General features: G+C 37.9%; 1 protein-coding gene across 2 annotated transcripts in view; it reads right to left on the bottom strand.

Annotated features, from left to right (window-relative positions):
• Window positions 1-19,872, bottom strand: part of UGT8 (UDP glycosyltransferase 8) — an 86,518-nt gene that overhangs the window by 46,999 nt on the left and 19,647 nt on the right. For both annotated transcript variants that reach the window (XM_043569705.1, XM_043569696.1), the window contains exon 2: window positions 8,523-9,346. In XM_043569705.1, coding sequence (XP_043425640.1) covers window positions 8,523-9,344 — 822 coding nt within the window. In that variant the 5' untranslated portion in view covers window positions 9,345-9,346. The remainder of the gene's footprint in view (window positions 1-8,522; window positions 9,347-19,872) is intronic.

Genomic DNA, 19,872 nt, shown 5'->3' on the forward strand with positions numbered 1-19,872 from the left:
ATTCTGTGCCTCATTTGGTAGCACAATTGCTTCTGATTGTATGGAGGGTCTCTTGGGCTGTGACTGCTTTGTGTCCAACGTTTAAAGAATACGCCTCCTTCCACAAATGCCCAGGGTTCTGGTCTGCATAGCTTTGTCATTTTTATTTTGGCACCCAGTTCCTGTTGCTGAGTACAGGCAAATCGCAGGCACTGTGAGCACCTTGCTGCCTCTCCCCTGTGCTTTGTGAAATGATCTTTCTTTGGCACTGTGCTAGGAGGAGTTTCTATACCTCTCTGATTCCAGATGGAATTAGAACACATTCAGGATTAAGAAGTGCCTGAAAAACTCTGTCCCATTACTTCAGTGCCTATTTCTCTTTGGCTGTTTATCCAATTTTCTTGCTATAAGTACCCATTACAAAGTAACCCTCTGCCCCAAGTTGACTCTGGGCATATCAGACAGGAACCAGTATTTTCCTTAAGTACATGTTCAGGATTTGCAAACTTATGAGAGATGCCTTCAAAGTTAAAAAAATAAAGTGGTTCTCATGGCATAAAAATATTTCCTGAGCAAGCAAGCTGACATAAAGACTGCACACTAAAAAATAAATCCTTTCTCATATTTTTTATTTATAGTATGCCAATAATGGGTAGCTGGCATTTATAGAATGCTACATAAAATATATGGCATTCTGTTCACTACTAAATTTTGGATATAAGACTGTAGATAAGAAAAAACGTGATTTCAGCATATAACTTCTTAGAATTTTAGAAAACAGGCATTTTCATAATGTGACTTTAAAATCATAGCCTGCTTTGGGGCCCCTGGGGAACTCAGTCAGTTAAGCGTCCAACTCTTGGTTTTGGCTCAGCTCATGATCTCATGCTTCATGAGTTCAAGCCCCACATCAGGCTCTGTGCTGTCAGTGCATAACCTGATAGGGATTCTCTCTCTCTGCCCCTACCCTGCCTGTGCGCTCCCTCTCTCTCTCTCTCTCAAAATAAATAAAGAAAAACTTAGAAAAATAAAATCATAGTCTGCTTTGATCAAATACTATACGTTAACCTGGGATAAAATACTTTCAGAATGTTGTAAAAACAGAAAAAGAAAATAGTGGAGATGAATGAAGAAATAGGGAAAATAGTTGAGGGTATTCATTCTGAAAAGCATAACTAACTATTATTAACATGGTTGCACACGGACATTCTGTTTAGGACTGTGTCTTAAAGCAATGGTTGATAATTCAATAGCATCATCTTAATTTCACAATGCAGAGGTGTAAGATAATAAGCTCCCCATGTGTATAACAGAAACCAGGGCTCTTCTAGTTATTGAAATACACACATACACATTACACAATTTATGCTGAAAACAAGTGTCTAGAAGGGAGAAAACCTATAATGATCACAAAAAAAATTCCATTCTCATGCCAAATATATTACATAATACAATTAAAATGTATAGATCACACAGCTTGTCTGCAAAGTATGGTTAGTCCTGAGACCAGCAAGCATCATCATCAGCTAGGAATTTGTCAGAAATTAGTATGCCCATCCCAGACCTACTAACTGGCCAGTCAATCTATGTTTTGACAAGAATGTCATGGCATTCTGATCCAAACAATACTGAGGAACTGGGGCAGGATACAGAGATATTGCAAGAAACCAGGATAAAGACTGGGGTTTGTTGCTGAGTCTGCATTCTAGATCTTAGAAGAAAATCTAGAATTTATTTATGTTTTTAGGTTTCTAGGCTATCCAATCTAATAATCTAGTTTACGGGGTCTGAGTGTGGAGGAGAATCTGGGGAGAGTCTCTGGTTAGAAGGCAGGCAGTCATTTATTCGCCCTAAGCTCTTTTAGGAATGGGAAGCACAGACATAGGAAATGAACAGGGGTAGAGCCAGCAGGACAGGGGTTAGAGTCCCAATTGCTCCATGTAAAGGTCTGAAAAGCCACAGACAGTATCATTGAGCCTAAGGAAGCTGGCATTCCCAAGTACCATGAAGCTACACCCTTAATTCTCTTACCCTTGAGAAATGTACCCATCTGCTTCTACTAATTTCTCACAACACTCAAATGGGCTAATGTCACATTATCTCACTTGTCATTTTCCTTCTATTTCTGTGAGAATGAGGATGAGAAAAGAGGATGAAAGAAAGAGAAATAAAGATCCCCAGGACAGGAGCAGAAGGACCACGTGCCAACCCCTAAAATAAGTAGAGGGGAAGATGTGGAGACTTCCTCCACGCCCCCCCTTGGCCCCTGAAACCATTCTATTTGCCATGTGGAAAATAGTAAGTGATAATGATTCAGCAATTATAGCTCATCTTAATAGGAGCTACTTAATAGGAGCTACTAAAACAATAATAGATGCAACAACTGCCACCACCAGCTTTGCCATGGCTCTCGCACACCAATCCCTCCGAGGTAAGCACTGCCGTCCTCACTTTAATGAGGCTGAATCGCTCATCCAAGAGTCCTGTGAAGGCCAAGATTAAAAGTCAGGGCCATTTGGCTGAAAAAGCCCATGTTTTTCCACTTTGCTACTTCTGCCACAAGCTCCAGTAAAGTTGGTACAAAAAATTCCATAAACAAAAGTATGAATTAGGTAGTTTGTCTCCAGTGACACTGAATCTTCAGAAGCTCATGCTCACTCCATCCTCTCCGTCAAAATCTGCACTCAGGAATAGGTCTGGCAAACTCAACTGACAGTAGAGATTTTAATTTCAAAAATAGAACTGTTTGGCTTACAATGACATGAATATCATACCAAAAACTTGGTACCAACAGCAATTTAATTGCGAAAACTGGAATTTGTAAAGATGATCAGTTAAAAAGATTTCCCTTAACACGGCCAGTGTTTGAATTAATATCTACATAAACAATTCTATCGGGCATCCTAAAGCTTAAATACCTAATAGCAGAAGAAGGAAGGTGTTTAAAAATCCTATCAGACTGTGTACCTTCAATTATATTTGGATCTTGTATCATATCAGGAAATCTTTGTAAACCCATAATGCTTACAGAAGCAACTGATAAGCTATTTAAAACTACAGTGCAGCTTAGAAAATTACCATATCAGTAAACTGAACAATAAGTTACTGATGGTTCTAACAGTGCCTGATATACTTCCTGGATAGATTCATTGAGCGAGGTAATCTGGTTTCTTACCACAAAATAAAGACAAAATATATGATCAACCTATAAAACTTTTGCAGTAAATATCTCCAACAACATTTTACATAAATAAGTTCCCAAAGCGAATCTATCACTTCTGCCCAACTATCCTGTGGTAGTGAATATTTAAGCTCAGAATTAGTCATTGGAACTACCTCATTAGTCTCTTTCCAACATTACACTTGTCAATTTCTGATCCCCGCACAGCTGCTAACAGCACAATAGTACTATATAGATGAAGACATTTTACTAAGTCATTTGTGAGTGATGGCATTCAAAATGAGGAACCTGTAACAAAGGATATATAATTTGATTAAATGATACTTATTTAAAAGTGGGCATTTTAGGGGCACCTGGGTGGCTCAGTCAGTTAAGCATCCAACTTCAGCTGAGGTCATGATCTCACGGTTCATGAGTTCGAGCCCCTCGTTGGGCTCTGTGCTGACAGCTCAGAGCCTGAAGCCTGCTTCAGATTCTGTCTCCCTCTCTCTCTGCCTCTCCCTTGCATGCTCTCTCTCTCAAAAATAAAATAAACATTAACAAAATTTTTTTAAGTGGGCATTTTAATCAATGTGGTACAATGGTTATAATCCCATCTGTAGCTTTATATTTCATGATAATATAATTTATATGTAACACAGTATTAAAATGGCCGGAGTTTTCCCACAACTGCTGTACTCTTGGATCAAATTTGTTAGCACCAGCAACTGTGGTCCCATTTCTCAGCCTAGACACTTCATTCATTATTCGGGAAGTCAGCTTTCCATTACTATATGTAATAGTAAGGAATGGCTTACAGGTGAATCAATGGAAACTGAAAATGGAAAGCCAATGTTTTGCTTCTCAGTTTTATTCTTCTTCTTATAACCTGATCTGCTCACAAGTGGTTAATCTAATGAATCTGTTGTTCAATATCTCATTTTCCCCAAAACGTTTCTCTGTGAGAGAGTTCTGGCAAATAACAAAATGACAAGCAGTGAGTATTTCACGACCCTGTCCTTGGTCTCATGCTCTTTCTTATCTCTGCTTATCTCTTATCTGTATCTCTCCCCAGAACTATGTTTCCCTAAATTAAAAATGTTTCTACAACTGGTGAATTGAAGATGCCCTTAATACTTCTCGCCTGTCAATAAAGCACCTCTGAGGCATACCAAATGAGTACCTTACCCACCCCAAAACATCTTTCAAGACAGCAAGAGCTGGGCTGATTCGCTCTACTAACCCTGTTCCCGTGCATATTTGGAACACAGTAGAGGCCATTTAGTTCACCAACTGAGTAATGTATAATGATCTTTTGTCAATATCAATAACATTATGTAGCAATTCTAATTCATTAAAATAACTTAGCTTGGAATGTTTGCTTGCTTAATGGCTGGGATGGTATGTGGACATAAATTAGAAAGAAACAGATAATGCCTATACTATTAACAACATTGTTGGACTAGCTGAAACCTATTTCTTTTGGCAACTATTTCTATTTGATGCAGTTCATTTAATCTTAAACATTCACCGAATGCCTACCATTTTCTGGGTACTCAGGGGAGAAAGATGAATTAAGTAGAGGATCCAGCCCCTTTGAGGCATCCACACTCTAGTTACGAAGAAAGCCATGTGAAAAACCAATGTTTAAAGTACAATCTATTAAGTGCAAAAACAGTTTGGGACTGTAGAAGCAGAACAGTGGCAGAGATCAGCTGCCCGGCAGGGTCAGATCATTTCATCAATGAGAAATCATTTAAAAATTATCACTTGAAATATGTTAATTTTAAAAACTAGGGTGCACCTAGGTGGCTCAGTGGGTTAAGCATCTGACTTCGGATCAGGTCATGATCTCATGGTTCACGGGTTCGAGCCCTGTGTTGGACTCTGTGCTGACAGTTCAGAGCCTGAAGCCTGTGCTTCTGTGTCTCCCTCTCTCTCTGCCCCTCCCCCACTCATGCTCTGTCTCTCTCAAAAAATGAATAAATGTTGAAAAAAATTAAAAATTAATAGACTCTTTAAGTAAATGTATGATTCCTTAGTAGCATTATTATTTCCCACTAATAAAACTGCTAAAAGCTTTAATCACTCTCTGTTAGATATTATTTCATTCACATTTAAAACTTAAAGGACCTAATCAAGTAGGGATCTATTTCCACACCCCTTTCCTGCCCAAGGCAAATCTTTTTTAAAAAAAATCTGTATTCATGTTCTCTACCACCCTGCAATGATAGAGTAAGATATAATCCAATCTGGACCTCTTCTCCTTCATTGACACATTTTAAGGACCCATACTCTAGGGAGTCAGGTAGTAAATAATACTGCAAGTTAGGCACATAGCTAATGTGCATTGTTAAATAACTGTATTATCAAGGAACTCAACTGCTTCACTCTGTGCTAATAAAACACCTTGCAATCAAAAGCATTTGGACGGGGCTGATTGCTACTATTAAATCTCTAAAGCATAAGTAAGAGTATGCATGACTTAAAATTTGACTCTCGTATTAAGTCCTCACAATCTTTGAGATATCAAATAGTGGAGAAATATTCGTCTCTGCACAGTTTTGTGTACACTACAAATGTGTAAATGAGTAAAATGAGTACCAAGAGATGTAGGCATCTTGACAAAATATCTAATCACAGCGAAATAATCCACATTTTACTTGGCTGTGCCACAAACCAGCTGTATGGCCTTGGATGGGACACTCAAATTCACTGAATCTCCTATGTGACAAATGAATGGACTATTCTCTGTATTTTGAGGGGAGAAAAATAAACTAAATTAATGGAACTGAACTAGATGCTCTCTAGAGTTTCTCTAGGCTCAAACATTATGAAAGCTTCTAAAAAGTGTCTTTTAGAAATTTTCTGTAGCCTTTCATCCCAGGTTTTGAAATGAAATCCCACTGTCAAATCATTTCCAGACATCTGGAACACCTAATCCATCCCCAGTGTAAGATACCAAGGCAGTTAACAATTAAGCTGTTATTAGTGAATCATGTGTTCTAAACGGCCACTTGCTGGGCCCTATTATTTTAGTGTCACAACCATGACCTGAAAATAATACAGGCATTTGAGAAACTCATTAGCTTGTAGAACCCCGAGGTGCAGTTTATCATATCAGAGAAATCTACTAGAGAAATCCCAGTAGGAACATATGTGTTCCTAAGCATATAAAACCTCACCAGAGTAAGAAATATCTGAAAGTGTAAGACACATCATTCTTCAAAATATTCCCTGGTGAAAAACTTTGTAAGTGGCATACTGAACTGAAAACGGCCCTTCACACTTACGAACTAAGTAAGACACTTTCAATGGGAATAATACATTTACCTAGATCTACCTAACACATGCACATACCATAACTGGCACAGCCAAAGTGTCCATTGCAAATAAAAAGCACACCCTTAAAAGAATCATTACAAAACACCCAAAGAGAAAAAAGAACAGGGAAGCCCCCAAAGTAGGTCAAACCAGCATCACCCTAGAAATTATGCAAATCAGAAAACATTTGGAGTAATAATCGTATATAAGGCTCCAAACCCACTCAAAAGATGCTTTAAAAGTAAAATAAAATAGTGAAACTAATGGGCAGAGGGACCCATGGGGGAAAAGATAAGCTTGGGTTATAGGAAAAAAAGAAACATTCTCACATGCTATGTATGTATCTTAATGAAGGGTAGTGGATATAAAACAAAACATAAAATATTATTCTGTGCTTATGTAGCTCAAGTTGCTGCAACTCAAGACAGATGTACAGGGACTGAAGATTCATCAGAACATTCCTTTTCATCATGCATTTCTTTTTCAGTCCGAAGGGAGACAGCACCAAAACAGAAACCAAATAGAGCAGGCAGAACGACAGTGCTCTGGTTGAGAAAAAAAAAATGAACACCGGGAAGGAACAGGGCTCATCTGTGTAATATTATGAATGACTCAGAGTAAAAACAGACTTGCTTATCAAGTCTTGTAGAAGCTACTTCTAAATCTGATTTTAGCTACCTTTAGGAAGAGGAGTTAATATATAACACAGTGACTCTGGCAGAGAATACTTAAGGATTCGAAATCGGCTTGGATAAATTTGTGAATGGCTGAGAAAAGCTGAGGTTAATTCCTATCCTTTATATTTGATGCAGAGAGAACAATTGTGCCCTCACAGCCTCCATTGGCGACATCTGATTGAAATGCTAGGGTGGTATGGGCCACAAATCTGGCAAGTTCTATTTTTTTCATGTTACACGAAATATATCAAGGTGTTATTTATTAAATATACTTCTAATAAATGGATTAGAAAAGCCTACAGGCTGGTGTATATTCCAATCACATTCTTTCTCCATGAGAAAATGCTGCCCAGTGATTGTCCTTATCTGATGCATATATAAAAATGTCTGGATTTGTTCTTCATCAAGTCCTTAACAAATTTTTTTTGATACGTAGTGACGAGAGCTAGAAATGAGTAATTTAGCAGAGTTGTTATGAGTGGCTCTTTTCAGATTTTCAAGAATAGAAATAGTTTCAGTAGAGAACAAAATCCTAGAACAACTCGTTGCTTCCTGGTAAATGACATCAGATGCTGAGATTAAATACAGAGAACCAATCTGGGGTTAGGAAACCCTACAACAACAGATATGTGAGCATGGTTCCTGCACGTTTGAGATACCTAAGAAAACACACTGTGATGGAGAAGAGAACACAAGGGATTTACTGACAGCTCAACCAGGAAAAAAGAATTTAGGTCTGACTTAGATATGAGACAGGCTTTGTTCAAGTTCAATCAGTTCCATCTCTGAAATGAAATTGCAACGGGACAGGATTTCTTTAAAAGAGTTATAGTTGCTTACTAAAAATTAGTTGGCTCCCTAGTTTGATGGAAGTTACTACCTCGTTTTCATTGTTGGACTTTCTTGTGGTTGTGATTGCTGAAAGGAGAACCTCTATTTACATGGTCTCCTATTTATTTGAGTTCACTGAACCTAATCTAGATGTGGAGACCTGTAATCGTGCTTCTGGCAAAGAACAGAGGGAACTCTGTTTAATTAAAAGCAAAAAAACCTCACATTCATTAAAGCTAACTATCTAATAACTACATTCTCCTCACACACTATCATTATTACTTAATCAAAAATAGATTTCTCAGCCACTCTATTGACCATATAGAATGGCCCCTCAGCAGTGTAGAAATGCTCCATCAAAGCAGGAACGTGTTCCAGGGGAATGGCATCCACAAAAGAAGGGACCCTGGTAGGGATCTATTGTCTTAACTACTTTTTAGAGCAGCATCGGTTAGCCAACAATAACCAATCCTATCTCTTCTGAAACTCAAAACCAATTAAATTCACCTCTGTATTTAGAAAAGATTACCAAGGAGTTCAGCAAACCTTACTTCTGGTAGTGGGCTGGCCGGTTTGGTTAGGATTCCTCCTACATACACAACATTAGGCAGAGTGGGTCTCGGGAACTCCAGTGCTACATCTGTACACAGCATCCACAGACTGGACCCATGGACCAAGTCATACATGGACTTCTCCGGCAGCAGGTTGTACTTCTGCATTATCCTTTCATACTTGGGAAGAACCAGAAAGCTGACCCCTAATCTGGAAATGAGGTAAACGCCGGTATTTTTCATCCTTTGCAGCAAGTTCATGTGGTCTGTGAGGAGTGAGTTAAACTCTGGGACGTAAGCTAATGGGGCAGGAGCACCCACTTCAGCAGGATACCAAAGGCCAGTTGAAAATACAGCATATTTAACCCCTAAAAGATGAGCTATCACAAATCCACACATGTCATTAGGGTCCACCAGCAGCAGGTCAAACTTTTCCTTTTTTAGACCCTGAATCAGGGCACGGTTGCCAACCATCATATCACAGTTCTTAGTATAGTGATCCAGTATGTCAAACAGTTCGATTGCTGTCAATCTCCCAGAGAAAATATTCCGCATTTTGGACTGCAGGAAAGCATCCGAGGTGGTACTGTTAAAAATCCCTGGGTAGCGCTGGAGGCTGTAATGATTAGATGGCGCGATGTCTCTGCCTTCAGAGAGAAGAAACACTGTACGGTGGCCTCTCTCGTGCAAGGCTGAGGCTAGTGTCTTGAAAATGTACATATGGCTTTCAAACATAATTGGCGGCACGATGATGATTTTGGCAGCCTTCGCTATCCCAACCGCACTCCACAGGAGCACGAAATACGGAGTGTAAGACTTCATCGCTGAAATGACAACCAGAAAAAGACTTAAAACAAAGTATAGTCCTTACCATTCAAAACAAACAATCACAAAGACTTCTTTCAAAGTATTTGATGATCCAATATTTTGTCTAAGGATCACTGTTTAAAAGTATCCTGATATTTGTTCTAATTACCTCCCTATTTTTAAAAGATAATTTTTGTAAAGTACAGAAATGACAGCAAAGCTGACTGAAACTGAAATACATTTAAAATATATCCGTTGCAGAGCACATAACTCCATCAGTAATAGAGAACTAGATACTTACTGAGAACTAGATACTTACAGATTTTCAGAAATCTGAAATAAAACTTCTATAAGATTGAATGAAAGATCTCTCTTCTTCGAATAATCACAATGCGATATCTATGAAACATTGTTTATCTTCCTTTAAATTTTTTTTGATGTTTATTTATTTTTTGAGAGAGAGACAGAGCAGGAGTGGGGGATGGGGAGAGAGAGATGGAGACACAGAATCCAATGCAGGCTCCAGGCTCTGTTTGAGCTGTCAGCACAGAGACCAACCAGGGCTCGAACCCACAAACGGCGAGATCATGACCTGCACCGAAGCTGGTGCTTAACCAACTGAGCTACCCAGGTGCCCCAACACTGTTTATCTTTTAATTGAACATTAATGTTAATCCCAGGAAGAAGGGCCAAGATTTTTTATTTCTGGGTTCATCAGCATGTATGTGTCTCTTTAAATCATTTTATCACAGCAGTTACGTTCCCAATTATGACCAAAGCATACCAAAGAAAGATTGTTTTAAAAAATAATCCTTTCAAGTAACAGTTCTATATAAAGGACATTTTTCTACAGGAAAGATTACATTCAATGTGAATTTCCCCTCTATCTAAATACACTTATGTATCCTGGCAGTCTCTATGTAATTTATAGCAATTTGCTAATTCATTTCCGGACATTAAAAGAAAAACTTTTAACAGAAAAGTTCAAGGGAGTTAACCAGATCTATGTAAATGTTTATAGAAGTGATTGATTAACAAGTGTGTGCCAGACCACACTTCCTGTGTTGTACTTGTAAGTCAGGTGCAAATGGCAAGTTAGATCATGGTTGTACGGGTGATACCTATCACTTCTACCTTTTCATGTTAGTGGATTATGTACAATAGTTAGAGTTGTCCTCAATCAGTTTTTAGAAATAAGTGTTCTACCTGTGGGGTCTATATAGTGTGCAAACTCCTCCTACCCGACCCAATATAATTTTTACTTAGACTTTAAATTAGCCTCCAAACTGAAAACAAACAAACAAACACACAAACAAAACCCATCTAAATAATAATTACCCATGCAAACTGGATATTTTTACTTCAAGGAACAACTTAGAATAGATTTATATGCACATCACCAAATCAATAACCATTTTCATTCATTATCATATATTAACTACCCTACTTGTACAAATTCCCACCATCTAAATGAAGTTTTAGCAACTATACCTTCTCAACATTCAAACACGCTGCAAAAAACAAAAAAGAAATCAATAGCGGGCAAATGATAGATTCTTCTCATATCAAGATTTAAACTATAGGGGAGCCTGGGTGGCCCGGTTGGTTGAGCGTCCGATTTCAGCTCAGATCATGATCTCACAGTTCATGGGTTCGAGCCCCGCGTCGGGCTCTGTGCTGACAGCTCAGAGCCTGGAGCCTGCTTCGGATTCTGTGTCTCCCTCTCTCTCTGCCCCTCCCCTGCTCACTCTCTCTCTCTTTCCCTCTCAAGAAAAAATAAAAACTATTTTTTTTTAAATAAAAAAAGGATTAAACTACAAAATATGTTATAATTCCAGGTGCCTCTTCTCTCCCTCCAAGGAAATTTTCAAACTATTTCTAGATGAGTTGATACTATACCATTAAGAGTAAATTGAAGTAATGCCCATTATAAGCATAGAAGAGCCTGTGTTAACTACTGCTTGAATTAATGAGGGCTTTAAAAAAAACAAATTTAGAGAAAACACTATTTCTATAGCAATGAAGTAAGTTTATTCTATAATTACAAGGTCAATGAAGAAAAAAAATTAAATAGCCAATTCTGGAGGAAACTTTCCAGGCCTTCATTCCTCTGTACCATCTCTCTAATGTATCTCTCTGGTGCAGGCTCCCAATTCCAAGGAATTAAAAATTAAGGGGGCGCCTGGGTGGCTCGGTCGGTTAAGCGGCCGACTTCAGCTCAGGTCATGATCTCGTGGTCCATGAGTTCAAGTACCGCGTCAGGCTCTGTGCTGACAGCTCACAGCCTGGAGCCTGTTTCAGATTCTGTGTCTGCCTCTCTCTGACCCTCCCCCATTCATGCTCTGTCTCTCTCTGTCTCAAAAATAAATAAACATTAAAAAAAATTTAAAAAAAAATTAAGGATTTTCAGTGGACACGTTCTCAATTTGAGGGATGAGATTTATGCAAAAGCAGTTATTTCAGCAGCTAGTGTCCACTGCTGTGATTAACGCTACCTGTCATGGTTTGCATGTTCAAAAAGACATACCAACGGATGGACTAATGGCAGGAACGGCTTTGTCTACTGTGTTTTGCATCTAGCTGAGCAGTGAACACACAGTTCATTCAGCTACAGTTAAAACCACTGCTTTATCTATCATAGACACATAAGACACAAAACAAAACACAAAAAATAATAGTAGGGAAACAAATCCTTTCCCTGAGCTTTTTACTCGTCTTACTTTTTTATTTTAATATTTTATTTCAGAAATTACTACAAAGTAAAATGACATAATTTTCTGTGATTTTTTTTTAATGTTAATTCAGTTTTGAGACAGAGAGAGAGAGAGGGAAAGATAACAGGCGAGGAAGGGGCAGAAAGAGAGGGAGACACAGAATCCGAAGCAGGCTCCAGGTTCTGAGCTGTTAGTACAGAGCCCAACACCAGGCTCGAACTCAGGAATCAGGAGACCATGACCTCAGCTCAAGTCGGATGCCCAATTGACTGAGGAAAATGGTTGCTTTTTTAACGCACAAGTGCTTATGTTCAAGAACAGCATTGTTCAAAAGAGTTTTCTGTGAAGATGAAAATGTGCTCTATCACGACTATCCAATATTGAGCAGCTGAAGTGTAGTTAGTGTGATTGAGGAACTGAATTTTAAATTTTAACATGTGGCTTAATTAATTTAGTACCAGTGGCTACAGTACTAATATAAGGTTAGAAAAAGTGCATACATTCTGTACATATAGATTTTAAAAGTAGTTATGTAAACATACCAATATTTGTGGGAAAAAATATCTTCTAAAAACAATGTCTACTGATGCTTTGTGAAAAAAAAAATTAATGACCAACAAAGAAGCATCATTTCTACAGATATAAAATTGTTCAAATACAAAATTAATTATGAAGTACTACAACAGCATTTTACTCTGATAAACATCGTTGTGGCGGGTAACAGAATGAGCAACACGACTACCAACAAATGGTGAGGCTATTGCTAGTCCAGACTTATCGGGATGTGTCTACTGATAAGCTGGAGTTCACTAATAGTAAAAACTTCTGCTCTGAGAAAGATAATGCCAAGACAATAAGAAGATAAGCCACAGACTGGGAGGAAATAATTGCGAAAGACACAGCTGATAAAGGACTGTTCTCCAAAATACACAAAGAACTCTTAAAATTCAACAAGAAGAAAGCAACCAACCTGATTTCAAAAAGGGCCAAAGACCTTAATAGACAACTCACAAAGAAAATCTACAGATGGCAAATGAGCACATGAGAAGACACTCCACGTCATATATCAAGCAAATGCAAATTAAAAGCACAATGAGATACTACTACACACCTGTCAGAATGGCCAAAATCCAGAACAGTGACAACGCTAAATGCTGAAGAGAATACAGGGCAACAGGAACCCTCATTTGTTGCTGGTGGGAATGTAAAATGGTACAGCCACTTTGGGAGACAGGCTGGTGGCCGCTTACAAAACTAAATATACATTTACCATATGATCCAGCATTTGTGCTACTTGGTATTCATCCAAAGGAGCTAAAAGCTTATGTGCACACAAAAGCCTGCACATGGATGTGTATGGCAGCCTGATTCATAATTGCCAAAACTTGGAAGGAACCAAGATGTCTTCTAGTAGGTAAATGGATAAATAAAGTAGAATGGAATGTTACTCAATGCTAAAAAGAATATGGACTACAAGCCATTAAAAGGAAAGAAACTTAAATGCATATTACTAAGTGAAATGTATATTACTTATAATATGCATATAATAGTGTAAATAACAAAGGATTTTAATTTAACATTTTCTACAATGGACATGTAGGTGTTACTCTTCTCTTAATAAAAATAATAAGCATTGCTTTTAAATAATATGTGATAAAAATCTCATTTATAATAATAAAGTACATAAAATGCCTTGAAATTAACTAAAAAGGATATTTGTTTGCTATCCTAAGTATGGCAAGCCTTTCTCCAAAGGCATACACATGGAAATAATACTAAGTATTTAGAAATACTCTACTACTTTAATGAAAGGTGGTATTTGAGAAAAGTCAATCGTTCCCATATTATAAATTGATAAATCAGACTAGTGTTAATTTTTTTTAATGCATCCAATAAAAGTGTTGCACTTTAAATGATCACTGGAAAGAGGTGGAAAATGAGCATAAAGCAAAGAAAGAAATCCTCATTACAGATATTATTAGATTCGACTACATAATCATTAAATATTTTGGGAATGTTTAAGACATCTGGCTGGGGCGCCTGGGTGGCTCAGTCGGTTGAGCGGCCGACTTCGGGTCAGGTCATGATCTCGCAGTCCATGAGTTCAAGCCCCGCGTCGGGCTCTGGGCTGATGGCTCAGAGCCTGGAGCCTGCTTCGGATTCTGTGTCTCCCTCTCTCTCTGCCCCTCCCCCGTTCATGCTCTGTCTCTCCCTGTCTCAAAAACAAATAAATGTTAAAAAAAAAAAATTTAATAAAAAAAAGACATCTGGAGCAGAGGTTTCCAGCCTGAGATGGCTAACTGAACATAAGTGTTTCTACTCCTTTCTTCTAAAGCTTCTTTAGAAATGACAGCCAAGAATATAATAGGGAATACTTAATATCTCTGAAAATTGTTATGAGGAAATGAGGTGTGGGCAGGGCTACAGTCATCAGTGAAATGGATTTCTAGAAAACAAATGCCAAGAATAGCTTATTGAGGAATAAAAGTGAATGGAAGAAGTCATGACCCAGAACACACAGAGAAGCCTGTAGCAGAGGTGAAAACTACTTCCAGAATGGCTGAGAGCTTCAGTGGACAAGTCTGGGAGCAAGAGTGGTGGGAGCAGCAAGAAACCAAGGGGAAGAGCTCTCTAAAGAGGAGACAGAGTTGTTTCCTCCACCTATCACATCTTCTCTTCACTCCCATGGGCGCAAAGCAGCCGCAGCCACATGTACTGCCCAAAGTAAAAATGCATAGCGGTTCCCTAGATGAACAGATCGGCGGCCCGAAGAGTGATGAGAACTGATAACTCAGGGTAAAACCTCTTAATGCTGGTTTACAGGAGGTGGCTTTTAGCCCCTTACCTGTCACCCTAGAGAAAGTACTGGTCACTGAACATGCCGCATCCATACACACAGTTTGAACTCAACTTCCCAGTTAGAGGCTAGGAGCTTAAATTTGCTGAATGACTGAACAAAACAAACTAGATTTTACTTTCGTGAAAATTAGCAAGTACATCATTTTGAATGACAACACAGTTTTAGGCAGTTGGTAAAAATATAAATCGGTGCAAATGTTTTGAAAAACAACTGGCCCATCATTTTATAGTTATTTATGTAAGTACTATAAATCAGGTATATCAACATATATGTACAAAGATGTTCCTGTATTCACTTCTAACAGCAAACAGCCAGAAACTACCAGGAATCCAGCAATAGAGGATTAATCACATCATAGTACATTTTACAATGGAGTATTATAGAACCATCAAAACTGAGTTTTAAACATTTTTAACATGAGAAAATGCTCATAACATAAAGAAATAAAATTATATGCATTATGTATATACACTAAATGATTATATCGATGACAAAGTAACTTATCTGATAACAAACTTATCAGAAATCTGCAAACAAACAGAAATCAGAAATCTGGATTGTCAAATTGAGGAATTTTGTTTTCTCCTCCTATTTTATATTTCCAGGCTTTTGAAGTTTTCTACCAAAACTAGATAATATTTATAACACACTCATTCCATTTCCATGCCTCTTTAGCTGCAGCCTTACTCCCACTCTCCTCTTGGAGTCCAATGTCTAAAAATATCCGTGTCTATTTGCTGGGCTCCACTTACTCCCCAAATGATTACAGCTTGGCATGGTCTCCACCACCACTCTGCCCAAACACTCATTGTTGAGGGCACCAAATACCTCTTAATATTCACACAAATGCCCTTTTGTTCCCCCAACACTTCCCTGATTGGACTTCTCTCTAACGCTATACATTGATGATCAATCCCTTCTCCCCTCCAAATTCTCTCTTGGCTCTGAGATGCCACTGCTACTTGTACTCCACTGTCACAATATTGAAGAAAATCCGGAATTCAAAGACTCTAAACAAATTTCCTTTTGCATTTCAGCTCTCCCTTTCTTCTTAAATTAAAAATTATCTATATACCTGCATTTGAGACAAGAAACAATGCCAATTTTAATCAAAGGACCCACCTCAGGGCATAGGGAAGCCGTTTAACATTTAGGGGTAAATGGATTCAGCAAAACAAGGATATCAGAGTGGCACTTTACTTGAACGCTGCAAATCCAAAACACTCATTTGCAAAAGTGATCCCTCTAAGACCAAACCCTTAGAACACCAGAAAAAAATAGATTAGCTATATTTTTCCTGTTCCTAAGCCTCAATGGTTCACTTCAGCTGAAATCTGACACCAGAACACCCCATTACTCTACTGAGACTTTTTTAAAGATAAAAAAAAAATAGGCTTCATTAACCCCTGATTTTTCTTATTTTCTCAAACAGGAGTCTAAAAATACCAGAGTCTCATACCTTACTAGACCTCTATAAAGTGTTCTTTCCATCTACTTATTAAAGAAAGAAAGAAAGAAAGAAAGAAAGAAAGAAAGAAAGAAAGACAGATGGGGAATGGTCTTTGGCTACCACATGAAAGAATCATTTCTCTGGTTTTTGCTATTTGAGATTAAACCGTGAATAATACTGAGCTGGAAAGCATACATGAGGATGAACTATATATATAAAAAAAAAATGGCAAGCACATAAACTACAGGAAAGAAGTTAAATTTTGACAGCCAACCAGCCTAGCAGCTTAGCAATTCAGGAGCAAAGGGAGAAAACAAGAGAGTGAGAGAATGAGAGAGAGAGAGAGAGAGAGACAGGCAAACCAAACACAGACTCTTAACTCTAGAGAACTGATGGTTACCAGAGGTGAAGTGGTTGGAGGTATGGGTGACATAGGTGATGAGGATTAAGGAGTGCACTTGTGATAAGAACCAGGTGATGTATGGAAGTGCTGAATCGCTATCTTGTACACCTGAAACTAATATTACACTGTATGTTAACTAAGTGGTATTTATTTCTTTTTTTAATATATTTTTTAAGGTTTGTTTATTTTTGAGAGAGACAGAGACAGAGACAGAGACAGAGACAGAGAGTGAGCAGGGGAGGGGCAGACAGAGAGGGAGACACAGAATCTGAAGCAGGCTCCAGGCTCTGAGCTGTCAGCACAGGGACTGACTTGGGGCTCGAACTCACTGACCCCGAGATCATGACCTGAGCCGAAGCTGGACGCCTAACTGACTGAGCCACCCAAGGCATCCCAACTAAGTGGTATTTCGATAAAAACTTAAAAAAAAATAGACTGTCATTTTAAATAAGAATCAAAGTGTTTTCGCATTAAAGGAAAAAAAAAGGCTAATGGGACATTTAAAATCATGTCTGTATGTGGCGAATTGAACTATTTAGAAAAAATAGATTATGTAGTCTGGTAAATGAACAGCTAAAATTCTCAGTACTTTTTAAGTTTCTCTGGCATTTAATTATAATGACTGCAATAACATGAAAACAACATGTCAATCATAACTGCCACCAGAAGTCAACCTTGGTACTACATGAAATATTAGAATAATTTCATCTGTCTTCAAAGCACCTTTTATAAGTAAACCTAGGAAAATGCCATCCAGAAAAAATAAAGAAAAATAAACAAAAATCAAATCCATCAAAATAAAGACTAATTAGACATCATTACTAGTGCTTTTAAATAAATGCCAATAGCATTTTTCATAGAAATGGAACAAAGAATCCCAAAATCTGTATGGATCCATAAAAGACCCAAATAGTGAAGCAATCTTGAGAAAGAAGAACAAAGCTGAAAGTACCACAATCCCAGATTTCAAGATATACTACAAGTCATAGTAATCAAACAGTATGGTACCAACACAAAAACATAGAGATAGACCAAGAGAACAGGATAGAGAGTCCAGAAATAAAGTCACACCCAAGTGGTCAAGCAACCTACAACAAAGGAGGCAAGAACATACAATGGGGAAAAGATGGTTTTTTCAATAAATGGTGTTGGGAAAACTGAACAGCCACATGCAAAAGAAACTGGACCACTTTCTTACACCATCAACAAAAATAAAGTAAAAATGGATTAAAGACCTAAATGTGAGACCTTAAACCATAAAACTCCTAAAAGAAAATATGGTCAGTAATCTCTTGGAAATCAGCCTTAACAACATTTTTTTAGATATGTCTCCTTAGGCAAGGGAAACAAAAGCAAAAAATAAACTACTGGGACTACACAAAAATACAAAGTTTTTGCACAGCAAAGGGAACTATAAACAAAACAAAAGGGCAACCTGGTGAATGGAAGAAGATATTTGCAAAGGATATATCCAATAAGGGGTTTATTTGCAAAATATACAAAGACCTTATACAACTCAATACCAAAAGAAAAGCCCCCCAAAAATCTGCTTAAAAATTAGGCAAAGGACCTTAATAAACATTTTTTTCCAAAAAAAGACATACAGATGATCAACAGACCCACAGAAAGATGTTCAACATTTTGGAGGCCACTTTCAGGCAAATAGGCTTGAGCAACGGAATATAAAAAGGGCCCACAGAGACCACCTGGCTGAATACACACAGGCCCATCAGGCACCCATATCTCAAAGTATCCACAGGCCCTAACCAAACAATGGGCTACTTACAACTAGGCACAGTTACCAAAAAAGGGAAAATTCCATAGGTCCCCATACTCCTCACTTTCCCTCAGTAAAAGAAGCCCCCTCCCGCCTCCTAGCAGATAGCCTCTCTGAGGTCCTGCCCTCTACTGCCTAGTGGTTTATTCAATAAATTTTTAGCTCCTTTGTTCTGCTTCAGGTGAATTCTTTCACCTCCTTTGTCTTGGGCTTCCATAGATCCTCACCTCAGGGGCTCCCATCCAATTCAGAGACATCCCATTTAGGCACCACAAACATCACTAATCATCAAGGAAATGCAAATTAAAACCACAGTGGGATATCACCTCACCCGAGTCAGAATGGCTAGTATCAAAAAGACAAGAGATAATAAGTGTCCTGGAGTAGAGAAAAGGGAACCTTGTGCACTGTTAATGAAAGGTAAATTAGTGCAAGGCAAAGTGGAAAACAGTATAGAGATTCTTCAAAAATTAAAAACAGAAATATCATATGATCCAATAATAATTCCACTATTGGGTGTTTACCCAGAGAAAATGAAAACACTTAATTTGAAAAGATACCTGCACCTTTATGTTTATTGCAGCATTGTTTACAATAGCCAAGACATGGAAGCAACCAAAGTGCCCATCGATAGATAAATGGATAAAGAGGTAGTGTATATGCACAATGTATTACTCAGCCATAAAAAGGAATGAGTTCTTGCCATTTGCAACAACATGGATGGACCTAGAGGGTGTTATCCTAAGTGAAACAAGTCAGAGAAAGACAAATACTGTATCATTTCCCTTATATATGGAATCTAAAAAATAAACATGAACAAACAAAAAACAGACTCTTAAATACAGAGAACAAACTGGCAGTCGCCAAAGGGAAGGAAGTGGGGGAGGAGGGTGTGAGTGAAATAGATAAAAGGGGATTAAAAGGTACAATCTATAAAGTAAGAGGTACAAAAGTTGTAAAACAAGTCATGGAACTGAAATGTACCACACAGGGAATACAGTCAATAATATTGTAATTACACTGTACAGTGACAAATAGTGACACTTATCGTGGTGAGCACTGAGTAATGTACAGGATTGTCCAGTCACTATTTTATACCTAAAACTAATTATTGTACACCTAAAACTAATATAACACTGAATGCTAATTTTACTCCAATTTAAAAAAGCCAAAAAAAAATCTAATTTCTGTATCCTCTAGCACAATTTAAGGTCCAAAAAGGTTGAAATTTTAGTAAAAGTAGGTAACTATTTTATTTCCATTGTTAACCATGCAGTAAGTGCTCAATAAACAGTTACTGAATGAATTGACTGCAATTGTGATTTTGAGCCAGGGTACT

This window comes from Prionailurus bengalensis, chromosome B1 (genome assembly GCF_016509475.1).
Source record: "Prionailurus bengalensis isolate Pbe53 chromosome B1, Fcat_Pben_1.1_paternal_pri, whole genome shotgun sequence".
In the NCBI taxonomy this organism is placed as follows: Eukaryota; Metazoa; Chordata; class Mammalia; order Carnivora; family Felidae; genus Prionailurus; species Prionailurus bengalensis.